This window comes from Bos indicus x Bos taurus, chromosome 3 (assembly GCF_003369695.1).
Source record: "Bos indicus x Bos taurus breed Angus x Brahman F1 hybrid chromosome 3, Bos_hybrid_MaternalHap_v2.0, whole genome shotgun sequence".
NCBI lineage: Eukaryota > Metazoa > Chordata > Mammalia > Artiodactyla > Bovidae > Bos > Bos indicus x Bos taurus.
In genome coordinates, this window is record NC_040078.1 from 112708155 (window position 1) to 112722315 (window position 14161).

Here is a 14161-nt window from a genome sequence, read left to right on the forward strand (position 1 = left end):
ATCACATGACTGGAACCTTTTAAAACCAGGTAGACTTGACATTTTCAAATTACATGTCCTGAGACCTTTGTGAACTTGCCAAATAGCAAGTATATAACTATTCATTCACTGTTAGGCATACCAGCCCCATTTTTCTTGGTTCATATAGGTGCCTCTGTCCAGTTGCAAATGCCAACTTGTCATAGACGCATAAATTTGGTTTTAGTAGTTAAAACTCACCAATGGTAACTCTCTGAAGCTCCAGATCATTTGTTTCCAGTACTGACAATACTGTACCTGCCAAATATCTCATACACTGTTGATGAGAATGTAAATGTATAATTGGTTCTTGTTATTCTCGGGAGCTCTATTCTGTGAACTTGCTGCTAACACAGAATTAGCAAATTCTGAACCATTGCTCCTAGGGGGTTAGGTTTCTGTGGACCTGTGTTATAGCATTTGTGTCAGCTTATAACTGTGGAATGCTGATAACCTTGTTCTGTGTGTGGTTCTGTTTAAGGATGCGTTATTTAAATACATTGCTGCTTCCTTAATACTGAACTCACAGCCAGTGCCACTATAACTCGTGTCTGAATAAAGCGTACCTAGCACACACGTTTCTGAGGCACATCACAGCCTCTGGGCCCTTTAGAAACACTAGACAGCACTTGACCCTCGGGAGCCACTTTAGACAAGGAATCACCAACAGCATGTAGAAACAGGCCCCGAAACAGACCGAGGAAGACGCTCCTCTGCAGTGTGAGCGCTGAGACAAGAAGGCAGAAAGTATTGCCCAGTTCTGCCTCAACTGGGAACATGTATCTTGGGCAGGTCAGGTTTTCATTGCTCTGTAGACACGCATATTCAGAGTGAGGACAGAAACACTTCAAGTACGCAAATTTGCAGATAACGGAATCCATGAATGATAAGGATTGTCTTTACAAGTTTTCTGAAAAACAATCTGTCAGGACTCATGGAGAGGCTTAAGAATATTTTTAATCTCGTAGTTCTTCTACTAGAGATAATGTTTGTCAGAGTGCATTTTTAGCAATGTGTAAGGTACAGAGAAGTATAGGGCATTTAAAATCCATTTGGATAGATGGGGCTAATGGATCAACTGAAGGAAAAATGAAAGATGTGAACACAAACAGCCCCAGGAAAAATATGTTAAGGAATCAAGAGAAGACACTGTGCAGCAGTACCAAGGCCTCCGTGTGTGAGGGTCGCCTCTGCGCACAGCCAGGCTCGCCCCCAGCCCGTTCCGCCGCCCAGCTCGGGGGCCTGATCCCAGTTCAGACTGCGTTGCTCTCACAGGAGCAGCACATAGTGTGAACAGCTGGTAGACCGTTTCATAGTTTAGCCAGTTGGTATAAAGTATTTGAATAATATTTTGGGAGCAGATCCCTTCTGGGATTGCTGCTATGAATAAAGTGCATGACACGAACTTTGTTTTGCTTAATAATGGGCTGTCAGCCGGTCTGTAGGCTCCCCTCTCTGTCCCGGGGCCCGGAGAACAAAGGAGCCTTCCACTTTGAGTAGGTGAGGGGTGTAAATCGCCAGAGAGCAACTTCCAGATGAATGGTACAGATTAGATTCCATGTGTGTCTGGCGAGTTGTCTGTTTTTTTTTTAGTTTTGTTTCATTTTTTGCTGTGCTGGGTTGTGGGCTCTTCTCTAGTTGCAGTGAGCGAGGGCCCTCTCCATCGTGATGCACAGGCTTTCTCATGCAGTGGCTTCTCTTACGGAGCACAGGCTCTAGTGCAGGCTCAGAAGCTGTGGCTCCCAGGTTCCAGGGCACAGGCTCAGTCCTTCCACAGCAGGTGGGACCTTCCCAGATCAGGGATCGAACCTGTGACCCTTGTATTGGCAGGCGGATTCTTTACCACTGAGCCACCAGGGAAGCCCCTGGAGAGGTTTTGACAACTGTGCTGTCCCAGCAGTGTGGACACCTGGAGACCCCAGGATGGGCCTTGTGGAGAACACACAGCCTAAGTGGGTTGTCTGAATCTCAGTGAAGGGAAGAAGGTGGCTCAGTGGACTGCTCTCAGTTTCATTGTTACCAGAATCCGTGGTAGGCTTCCTGTTCTTAAACTCCTCCTCGGTAAGGTGAGGCCAGATGAGCCAGTTTCTGAGGGTGGGCCAAGCTCGTGTCCACTGTGTGATCTCAGCGGTGCCATCTTGTGTTACAGGACTCTGTGTGGGGCATGAACCACAGTGCACTCCATTCAGTATTTCAGACCAATCAGACCAACAACCAACAATCCAGTTTTGAAGCTGTACAAAGTGGCAAGAAGAAGAAAAAGCAGAAGATGGTCCGAGCAGATCCTAGTCTATTAGGTGAGCACAGGCCTGAAGTCTTAGCTGGGTGTTGGGGGTGAAGTATATGCGAGTCCCATGGTGGATGGTTTTTCAAGAAGGAAAATTTTTTTTACAAAAAATAAGTTTGTTTAGCCAGTTCAAAATAGTATTTACTGGGAATCTCTGCAAGAGCTATGCCTTATCTATTATAGGGAGCAAGAAAAAGAATATATTGTATGGTGCCTTAAATTTTAAAGACTTTTTCATATCTAACATAAATTTTCCTAAAAACCTTTCAGTTTCGTTGGAAAATAATGCTGATGGAGAACAGTAAATGTTGTTTAAAATGTAAAGTGCCGATTTGTGCGGAAGCAGACCATAATCAAATCAGATGCTCAAAAAAGAACAGATGTTTGTTGATATTCACTGTATAATAGTCTCAGAATTACACTACATTATGAGGCGATGTTCCAGCATTAACAATAGTAAACCAAGGCCTAGAGGATTGAGAACGCTTCCCAGAGTCACTCAGCAGCTAGCAGTGCAGCTGGGGTTTCACAGCAGGTCTGTTTTCTCTTCACTCTTCTGTGTTACCCATAGCTATTCTTGTTTTCCCCATGACTCTTCTTACCCAGTGTTAGGGACCAATGTCATCATACAAGTCAGCTCTGAGGAAAAGGTGACGCCTGAATTGGGGCTTTGAAAAAGCAGGAAGGATAGGGTATGGTGTTTCCGGAATAACAAACAGCATAGGCAAAGCTGATGGGGCTACCTTTGTTTCTTAAACTGGCCTGACAACCTCACCGACAAGGATGAAATTAAAATTTTTCTCTGTTCATGAATGTACTCATGAGATGTTATAAAACTGTGTTGTCTGGAATAGAATGGTTGTATTGGCAAAGATGGCAGGTTGGGAAGTCAGGCAAACTCGTTGGAGAGTGCAGTTTAGACCAGGTGAAAGATAGTGGTGGCCTAGGGTGGGGCTTTGGCACTGGAGATGGAGAGGAGTTAGATGGATTTCAGAAAGTTAGGGATAGGCTTGGGCAAGGAGAAAGGAAAGGTTTAGGCAGCAGGATGGAGAGAGTTGCCCTTTTGATAAAATGATGAGCACTGGAAAGTGGAGCAGGCTTATGGGGAAAGGACGTGATGTTTCAGTGCTGGTGGACCGAGTGTGAAGTGACAGGGAGGCATCGTACGGAGGTGAAAGAGCTGACAGTACAGTGAGAGGTGACTGCTCTGCCCTTGCTGGGATCCATACTCCAGAGGTTTCCTGCCCTGGGGAAATAATACACCAGTAACAAACCTAGTGTTGAGCACCGCCCCTTGGAGCTGTGCTCTGCAAGCGGGCTTTGGATACACCTAGAGGTCTGGCGCAGTTTTGTTTTCTTCTGCCTCTCTTGGAAGGTTACGTTAAGGATGGATGGATCAATCCAAAATTTTGTCCAGTTTTGACAGAAATAGATGAATGTAGATTTTAGAGTGTTTTTCAGTTCTGGTTGTGAGTTCTAGCGAATAATCTCCCACTATTTAGCTGTGGTACTTGGCTAGGGCAGTAGGGGTGGGTTCCTCTGAAAATGAGGTGTAAATGTTTTTGGATTAAATATTTGATCTGACCCCATTGTTTATTATAGATGTAAGAAAGAAAGGGACTTAAATCCCCCTTCATGGAAATGAGAGGGAGGTTGTTCTGGGACTCGAGTTTTAAGGAGTATATATCTTGAAAGGGAAGGAGAAAAATTAAATATAAGGGAATTAAAACTATTCAGAATATACTGAAGAAACTCACCTGGGTGAGCTCTTGCTTATATGCCATTTAATGAGAATTTTTGCTCAAGTAAACCTTCTGGAAATTCCTCTGATAATTTCTGCCCCATACCCACTAACCATTTATTATTGTTTCTAGTTGATACATGCTTTATTGACTTGCAGATTAAGAAAAATTAACAAATATACATCAGTCACAAGTTACCCATGCACATAATAGGAAAACAAATTCAAATTTGACCCCATTGTATCCATTAAGAAAGTGGTCACTGATCAAAATAGCGTTTTGCTTCTAAAACAAACCTTCAGAACCAGCCCGGCCCCATTTTAATGCTCATGTCCTGCACTGCGCTTGTGTTTTCCTCTAGTTTTTCAGGCTGGCAAGTGCCATTGTGAGCCAGCACCCTGTGCTTGGGTATGAGAAATACACACGCAAAGTGCCCTTGTTCACCAGTCACAGTTTTCTTACAAGAACAGTCCCCCAGACCTTAAAGTCATGTGAGGGGAATCTGTTGTTCTGACCCTAAGAGAGTGTGGTGGTTGGAGCTGGGCATACCGGGCCCCAGTCCCTGTTGGTATTGCCTGGGGTCTCGTGACCCCCCAGAGCACCCCACTTCTGTCAGGTGGGGAGGAGTGCCCTCCTCACTGGTTTTTTTTTGACAAGTAAAGGAGAGCCCATCTGCTAAAGCCAGTCCAGTAATCATTCTGTTACAGCAGTGAATACTTAACCGTTTTGGGCCCCAGGTTTCTTTTCCCAGTCCCGTCTCTGTATGACTAAAATAGTTTGTGTTTTTTTGCATTCCCGCTTTTATTGCATGTAGCTCATTTTGTTTTTATCACATTTCATTTGTTCTCGAGATACATGTGAAGTCAAAGAAAAACTTGCTCTTTTAGAGCCGAGTAATAGTTCATTTCATAGACTGTTCTTTAGGGTTTACATTTACCTAAATAACTGTTATTTTCAAGTATGAACACACTAAGCCTTTCATTATTTTGACGGGAAAAAAGTCCTGCAGGTTATGGGAACACAGTTGAGGGGTAGAACTCAGGTTGGGGTTTGGAATCCTAACCTCTTCCAATAGGAGGCCTTGGAAACAGCTTGTACCACAGCTTCCTTGATTAAAAAATAGGGATGAAAAAAAAAAATAGGGATGTTTATGTTTTCAAATCAGGATATTTTGGAGTCAGTGTAATGTAATTAAAGTATTTTTATTATGTAAGACATTTTTGTGTATTATTGGTACATTTAAAGTGTGTATTTGTTTGAAAACTTGAATGTTAAAGGGCAAAAAGGAGGGGGCAAAAGCTCGAAGTAATATTAACAGAGCTGCTTTTAGACTGGAGAGCTTCGCCTGTTTACTTTTTGATACTCAAACAGCAACTGAGACAGTTTGAGGTTTCATTTAGGGTGGTTGAACTGAAAGCATTTTGGGACTCACTCATTCCATAGAGGCCCTGTTAATAGTACCTTTTATCAGTCTCTGATTATGTGGAGTTTATTCAAAACTTATACATGACTGATGGCATTAGGTTTTCAGACCTCAGTAGTGTTTGTAAGCTCAGCTGTCCTAGTATTGCCTTTTCTAAACCAGATAGCATTTTGGTTCATCAGTACTGCTCAGTGAGATCCTTGCCTTTGGTGGTCTACTTACAGTAGGTTGAGCTGAATAAGGGAGTTTTTTCATTTCTGTGCTGTCTTCTGTGTGATAGGAAGAGCAGCTGAGAGCTCTCAGGAGCTTGTAGCCTGCGTTCCCTGGAGCCTCCTACCCCCAGAGCAGAACCTCTCAACCAGAACTTTGGCAGTGTTTTGGATTCAAAGTATTCCCAATTAGTGAATGGGGCTGAAGTAGTGATTATTCTCACTGAGATGTCACAGTCATTTGGTGTAGTGGTTATAAAGTACTTAGTGTGTTATTCTTGTCCTCCCCCTGCCCCTTTCTTCTAAGGTAGCTACACCTGAATGAACTTCTCCCCGTAGCCAGCCTGGCCTGGCTTTGACACACACACATGCACACTCACCCCAGGCCTGGATTCAGGACTCCCCAGGACAGTGGTTTGCAGTTCTTTTTAAGCAGTGATGCTGGTGTGTGTATGTATTTCTTCCCTAATTAAATTATATCAGAACCTTAAGAAATAAAACATATAAAAATAGAATCTCTCACTGGAAGGGCAAGAAAACTGCTGCATTGACCTTTATCCTTTCTTCTTCCTCCTTTTAGTATCCCTGTTGGTATACTCAAAAACGGGAGACTGAAATTCCAGCCCCCTGCCTGAGTTTGAGCCACAGGGTTGTCTGGTCAACATTGATCACTCATTGCAGATTTTTCCCTGCAGGGTTTTCAGTCAACGCTTCCTCGGAGCGACTCAATATGGGTGAGATCGAAACTGTGGATGACTACTGAGCGCCTGCCAGAGCAGACTGGCCTTCCCTCTCCTCTCTGCCGACCATGGATTCTCCAGCTTTGGACACAACACTTAACTCACCATATATTCTCTGTCACTGCAACAAATCACAGAACCGATCATCTCAGGCTTTTTCTTCTAGCCCTTTGTGTCCAGGATTCTTTAAACCGTTCTTGTTGGTGCGCATCTCAGACTGTGGATGAGTGGACCGGACGTCTTGGGGGCGGCAGTGGGGACTCCTCCCCAGCAAGGCTGACTGTGGGCAGCACGTGTTCACGGTGCCGTGATTTCACCTCCTGTCTCCCAGAAAGTGTGTTGGGATCTGCCAGTAGCGATTTACTTTCTCTTGTCATTTTTTCCCTTCTGTTTGATTTTTATTTTTCTTCTTTTTCCCCGCCCCACCCCGCAAACGGGCAAGGGGTCTGAATGGTGCAATCATGAAGAGAGTTAATGGTAACAGACATTGGCCAGCAACAAAACGCCCACGGACTGTGACTTGAGCGTCTGACAGAGACAGTCAGAGCTCTTCCAGTCTGCAGGTGGCACCGCCACGGCTAACTTCGGGATTGCATCCAAGAGGCCCTGAGTGGGTGGGGTTTAGACTGATTGGTTTGATGTTGCACACCCCTCACCCTCATTCTTTCTGAGGATCCTTTCAGAGAAAGGGTTCTTGGTTTTTCTTCATTAGGTAGTGACTTCCAAGCAAGCTGACTTCTCTCCTGGCATACTCCAACCTGATCGGACAAAGGAAGCCCTATGGCCTGGGAGAGGAACTTATTTTTAATTTTTCTTTCTTACAAAAACGGATTTTTTCCCATAAATATTTTTACTTCAGAGGACTAGGACCAGTTTGTTTTGGGCCTTTCTGCTGAAAATTTGTCTCGTTTAAGAGGCAGTTAGGATCTTTACCATATGTATGAATTTGTATAATTTCATTTTGGATAGGGATAAACTGCTTCTGATAAAAGCCCGGAATTTCATCTGGTTCCTCAGAGCATTGCGTGTGTGTCTTGCTGTGGCCCCGAAAGGTTTTGTCTAAAGATTCTGGAACGGCAAGGTGCTGGCTTGCCTTTTCTGAAAAGAGAACATGCAAAACCTGACCATCTTTTAAGACCTGCATCCGTGGAAACCACTAAACAGGAGATTCCCGTGGGATGGAGGGGATGGGAGAGAGGAGCCTGGTTCTGGCTTCGATCGTGGCCTCCTAATACCCCTTCACTGCAAGTATAAATGTATTCAAGCTCTATTTATAAGCAAATACTCTTCCTGCCTCCGCCAACCCCCCACAGAACATCACCTGAAATTGCCAGTCACACTTTGGTCTGCAGCCACCGGACCGTCCATCCCCGCACAAGAAGTGCTGTGGTTCGGGTGGCTCCTGGTCGAGCGCCTTCCCTTTCTGACATCATGGCCCAAGGAAGGCTGGAGTTGCTCTGAGAGCTGTTTGGTTTGGGATGATTCTATTTGCTTTCTGTTTTTATTCTTTTGGATCAGCATTCTCCCTATCCCTTTTGGCCGCCCTCCCTCCTAAACATGTACAATAACTATACAGAGACTGCTACAAACTTGTATATAGTTTTTGGATCAAACAGCATGAGGAGATGGGGAACCATTAAAAACTGGGGCTCCTGCTCTCCTTTGCTTTGTAAATTCAAAAGTGGGGGTGGGGAAGAGGGACAGTTAAGATGTTTACAGAACTTTAAGCTCCCTCGGAACTTTTGCCAGTGTGGAGGAAAATAAAAAAGACCTTAAATAAAATCTGGTGGTATTCTGTCTGGGTACATCTCTTGTACTCACGCTTGTCAAGGTGAGTTTTGCACTAAGCCATGTTCTTGACACCGTGGAAAAGCTGCAGACACGTGAGTGCCCAGGATGTGGAGGCAGCCATGGCTTTCTCCGGCAGGCTTGGAGACGCTGACTGGTTCTTTAGTTGGAGAGCGTAGAGGTCAAGGCAAATGGGGTAAGTTGATTCAGTGTCCGTATTCCTTGGCCTCTCTCTGCTGACCTGTGGCTTGTCTCCTTCCCTCACCACACAGACACACACACCCCACCCCCCTGAAAGTCCCCTCCAGAACCTGCCCACACCTTCCAGACTAGACTCAACTCCGCTTGTTTGGGGGAAAGTTAAAAACACAAGCATTTGGGAGAAGGTCGGCAGATTTGGGGGAAGCAGTCATTTTAGTCATGGAACATTACGCTTGCTTAACCAGCAGCACTGCTTCTACCTGAGGAGTTCCCCACATATTGGAAAGAAACCACTCTTTCCTAGGAATGTTTGTTTCTGTCGCAATTCTATCAGTTTTTCACAGTCTCATTTACTCTTTCACTTCCAGCGACCATGTTCTTACCTCTTTCTGTGAACGTGAAGTGAAAGTCACTCAGTCGTGTCCGACTCTTTGAGACCCCAGTTCCCCAGGCGAGAATACTGGAGTGGGTAGCCTTTCCCATCTCCAGGGGATCTTCTCGATCCAGGGAGTGAACCCAGGTCTCCCAAATTGCAGGCGGGTCCTTTACCAGCTGAGCCACAAGGGAAGCCCAACAATACTGGAGTGGGTAGCCTATCCCTTCTCCAGCGGATCTTCCCAACCCAGGAATCGAACCAGGATCTCCGCATTGCAGGTGGATTCTTTACCAACTGAACTATCAGGGTAGCCCCTTTCTGTGAATATACTGGCAAATTACCTAAGCTCTTCCTGAGTTTTAAAGTATTTGTTTTGTACACAGTTTGCTTCCAGTTGTCATAAGTCAGAATTTCAAAAACATATCCAGACAAGATAATTTTATTATGGACACTTTCCCCCAAGGGCGTTGGTGTCCTGCTTACTGTTGCTACATAATGGCCCCAAATTGGCTGACAACAACCCTTTTATTTTATTGGTAATTTTGTGATTCAGGACCTTGTAGGAAGGGCTCACGTGGATAGTTCTTCCATGGTTCTTCTCTGGTCTTGTTCAGATGTCAGCAGGGGCTGCGGTCTTGGGAAGGTTCCATTGGGTTGGCCAATACAATGGCTCACTCTTGTGAATGGTGAGTGGTTGGTGCTGGCAGTTGTTGGCTGGGCACTCTGCTAGGTCGATGGCTGGAGGAGTTATCTGTGCTTCAATGTGAGTGGTGGCTACAGGTAGGTGGGCTGCTTGTTCGGCCGCTGACTCCCACCCCTGGGGCAGAGGCTGCCTCATGTCTTCTGACTTTCTCTGACACTTTATTCTGTCAAGGTAGTCACAAGCCATTCAGATTCAGGGGTTTGGGAACTGGAGTGAGTGGTCAAGTCATTCTAGAAGAGCAGGCAAATGGGAATTATCTTCACGAGACGAGGTTCTGTGTATATACCGAGGAGCTTGAACTCTTCATTGGCTCTGAGTTGAGGGCTCTTTTCTTAATTTCAAGATAATGGTCAGTTCAGTTGCTCAGTAGTGTCCGACCCTTTGTGACCCCATGGATTGCAGCATGCCAGGCTTCCCTGTCATCACCAACTCCCGGAGCTTGCTCAAACTCATGTCCATCAAGTTGCTGATGCCATCCAACCATCTCGTTCTCTGTCCTCCCCTTCTCCTGCCTTCAATCTTTCCCAGCATCAGGGTCTTTTCAAATGAGTCAGCTCTTTGTATCAGATGGCCAAAGTATTGGAGTTTCAGCTTCAACATCAGTCCTTCCAATGACCCAGGACTGATCTTTAAGATGGAGTTGTTGGATCTCCTTGTAGTCCAAGGGATTCTCGAGAGTCTTCTCCAATACCACAGTTCAAAAGCACCGGTTCTTCGACGCTCATCTTTCTTTATGGTCTGACTCAAATCCATACACGACTACTGGAAAAACCATAGCCTTGACTAGATGGACCTTTGTTGGCAAAGTAATGTCTGTGCTTTTTAATATGCTGTCTAGGCTGGTCATAGCTTTTCTTCCAAGAAACAAGCATCTTTTAATTTCATGCTGCAGTCACCATTTGCAGTGATTTTGGAGCCCAAGAAAATAGTGTCTCACTGTTTCCACTGCTTCCCCATCTATTTGCCATGAAGTGATGGGACCAGATGCCACAATCTTCATTTTTGAACGTTGAATTTTTAGCCAGCTTTTTCACTTTCGTCTTTCACCTTCATCAAGAGGCTCTTTAGTTCCTTTTTGCTTTCTGTCATAAGAGTGGTGTCATTTGCATATCTGAGGTTATTGATATTTCTCCCAGCAATCTTGATTCCAGCTTGTGCTTCATCCAGCCCGGCATTTTGTATAATGTACTCTGCATATAAATTAAACAAACAGTGACAAGTATGCAGCCTTTCCCGATTTGGACCAGTCTTCTGTTCCATGTCTGGTTCTAACTGTTGCTTCTTGACCTGCATACAGATTTCTCAGGAGGCAGGTCAGGTGGTCTGGTATTCCTGTCTTTTTAAGAATTTCCCACAGTTTGTTGTGATCCACACAGTCAAAGGCTTTGGTGTAGTCAGTAAGGCAGAAGTAGATGTTTTTCTGGAAGTTTCTTGCTTTTTTGATGATCCAGCGAATGTTGGCAATTTGATCTCTGGTTCCTCTGCCTTTTCTAAAACCAGCTTGAACATCTGCAAGTTCTCGGTTCATGCACTGTTGAAGCCTGGTTTGGAGAATTTTGCTAATATGTGAGATGAGTGCAATTGTGCAGTAGTTTGTACATTCTTTGGCATTGCCTTTCTTAGGGATTGGAATGAAAACGGACCTTTTCCAGTCCTGTGACCACTGCTGAGTTTTCCAATTTTTCTGGCATATTGAGTGCAGCACTTTCACAGCATTATCTTTTAGAATTTGGAATAGCTCAGCTAGAATTCTATCACCTCCAATAGCTTTGTTCGTAGTGATGCTTCCTAAGGCCCACTTCACACTCCTGGATGTCTGGCTCTAGGTAAGTGATCACACTATTGTGGTTATTTGGGTCATGAAGATCTTTTTTGTTCTTTCGTGTATTCTTGCCACCTCTTCTTAATATTTTCCGCTTCTGTTAGGTCCATGCCATTTCTGTCCTTTATTGTGTCCATCTTTGTATGAAATGTTCCCTTGGTATCTCTAATTTTCTTGAAGAGATCTCTAGTCTTTCCCATTTTATTGTTTTCCTCTACTTCTTTGCACTGATCACTGAGGAATTGCTTCCCTGATAGCTCGGTTGGTAAAGAATCCACATGCAATGCCGGAGACCCCAGTTCGATTCCTGGGTTGGGAAGCTCCCCTGGGGAAGCGAAAGGCTATCCACTCCAGTATTCTGGCCTAGAGAATTCATGGACTGTATAATCCATGGGGTCACAAAGAGTCAGACACAACTGAGTGAGAGACACTGAAGAAAGCTTTATCTCTCCTTGCTATTCTTTGGAGCTCTGTATTCAGATGGGTATATCTTTCCTTTCTCCTTGGCCTTTAGCTTCTCTTCTTTTCTCAGGAATTTGTAAATCCTCCTCAGACAACCATTTTGACTTTTTGCATTTCTTTTTCTTGGGAATGGTCTGTGCAGTGTCACAAACTTCTGTTCATAGTTCTTCAGGCACTCTGTCAGATCTAATCCCTTGAATCTGTTTGTCACTTGCACCGTAAGGGATTTGATTTTTATGTCATACCTGAATGGTCTAGTGGTTTTCCCCACTTCAATTTAAGTCTGAATTTTGCAGTAAGGAGTTCACGATCTGAGCCACAGTCAGCTCCTGGTCTTGCTGACTGTATAGAGCTTCTCCATCTTCTTCTGCAAAGAACATTATCAGATTTCGGTATTGACCCATCTGATGATGTCCATGTGTAGAGTCTTCTCTTGTGTTGTAAGAGGGTGTTTGCTACGACCAGTGTGTTCTCCTGGCAAAACTCTTGTTAACCTTTGCTCTGCTTCATTTTTTTCTCCAAGGCCAAACTTGCCTGTTACCCCAGGTATCTGTTGACTTCCTACTTTTTGCATTCCAGTCCCATATGATGAAAAGGACATCTTTTTTTTTTTTTTTTTTTTATGTTAGTTCTAGAAGGTCTTGAGGTCATCATCAGTTCAGTTGCTCAGGCTTGTTCAACTGTTTGCGACCCCATGAGTCGCAGCACGCCAGGCCTCCTTGTCCATCACCAACTCCCGGAGTTCACCCAAACTCATGCATTGAGTCGGTGATGCCATCCAGCCATCTCATCCTCTGTCGTCCCCTTCTCCTCCTGCCCCCAATCCCTCCCAGCATCAGGGTCTTTTCCAGTGAGTCAACTCCTCGCTTGAGGTGGCCAAAGTATTGGAGTTTCAGCCTCAGCATCAGTCCTTCCAATGAACACCCAGGACTGGTCTCTTTTAGGATGGTCTGGTTGGATCTCCTTGCAGTCCAAGGGACTCGCAAGAGTCTTCTCCAACACCTCAGTTCAAAAGCATCAATTCTTCGGTGCTCAGCTTTCTTCACAGTCGAACTCTCACATCCATACATGACCACTGGAAAAACCATAGCCTTGACAAGACGGACCTTTGTTGGCAAAGTAATGTCTCTGCTTTTGAATATGCTATCTAGGTTGGTCATAACTTTCCTTCCAAGGAGTAAGTGTCTTTTAATTTCATGGCTGCAACCACCATCTGCAGTGATTTTGGAGCCCAAAAAAATAAAGTCTGAGACTGTTTCCACTGTTCCTCCATCTATTTGCCATGAAGTGATGGGACCGGATGCCATGATCTTAGTTTTCTGAATGCTGAGCTTTAAGCCAACTTTTTCACTCTCCTCTTTCACTTTCATCAAGAGGTTTTTTAGTTCCTCTTCACTTTCTGCCATAACGGTGAGGTCATCATAGAACCATTCAATTTCAGCATAGTGGTTGGGGCATAGACTTGGATTACTGTGATACTGAATGGTTTGCCTAAAGTTTTATTTAACTTTTTATTTTATATTGGAATGTATGCTATTAACAATGTGATAATTTCAGTGGACAGCAACGGAACTCAGCCTTTTGGATGCATGTATCCATTCTCCCCCAAACTCTCTTCCCATCCAGGCTAACTTTAGGCTTTATTTTAAACAATCATTTCTCTTTTGTGTGTGTGTGTTAGTTGCTCAGTTGTGTCTGACTCTTTGTGAGCTCACAAACTGTAGCCCGTCAGGCTCCTCTGTCCTTGATGGATTCTCTAGGCAGGAATGCTGGAGAAGGAATACATTCCCTTCTCCAGGGAATCTTCCCAACCCAGGGATTGAACTCCAGCCGCTTACATTGCAGGCAGATTCTTTACCATTTGAGCCACCAGGGAAGCCCATTTCTCTTTTAGGGGAGCTATACATACAACACCTGTGTACATGTATACACACACATGTATAGTGTGTGTGCCGTTTTATACACACTGTCTTACATTGATCAGTTGAATTTGCAATGTATTTTGTACAAAATACCCGCTCTGCATTATATGTTAAAAAGTCTGTATGGTCCTACTGTGAGATGAAGCTGGTTCTCTTCTGTGCTTCCTGTGAGGTAAGCTGAGCTTCACTAAAAGAGCAATAGGCATGTACATTCTTAATCAAGTAGGTGCAGCTGAGAGCACCTTCCAAATGGAAGTTGTCCTCAGAATGGGTGGGTTTTTTGGGAATGAAAAGAATTCGAGCTCTAGAGCGTGACTGACCCTGACCCTACAGGGAGCCGCAGTGCTCGCTGGGAGCGTGGAGAGCCTGGGAACCCTGAGGCAGCCAGGCGGGTGGTGTTCGTTTTGCAGATGTCGGATGCCCTGAGTGTGATGGACCCACACAGGTTTTGGTAGTGTTGGTTCTGAA

At 44.6% G+C, this 14161-nt stretch overlaps 1 protein-coding gene across 4 annotated transcripts in view; it reads left to right on the plus strand.

Moving 5' to 3' along the window:
* The window catches only part of GIGYF2 (GRB10 interacting GYF protein 2), a 129373-nt gene extending 121162 nt beyond the window's left edge, over positions 1 to 8211 (plus strand). For 3 of the 4 annotated variants that reach the window (XM_027537934.1, XM_027537936.1, XM_027537937.1), the window contains exons 29-30: positions 2168 to 2315; positions 6375 to 8211. In XM_027537934.1, coding sequence (XP_027393735.1) covers positions 2168 to 2315; positions 6375 to 6442 — 216 coding nt within the window. In that variant the 3' untranslated portion in view covers positions 6443 to 8211. The remainder of the gene's footprint in view (positions 1 to 2167; positions 2316 to 6374) is intronic. The other variant, XM_027537935.1, reaches the window with a different exon arrangement.
* Positions 8212 to 14161: the final 5950 nt, after the last annotated feature.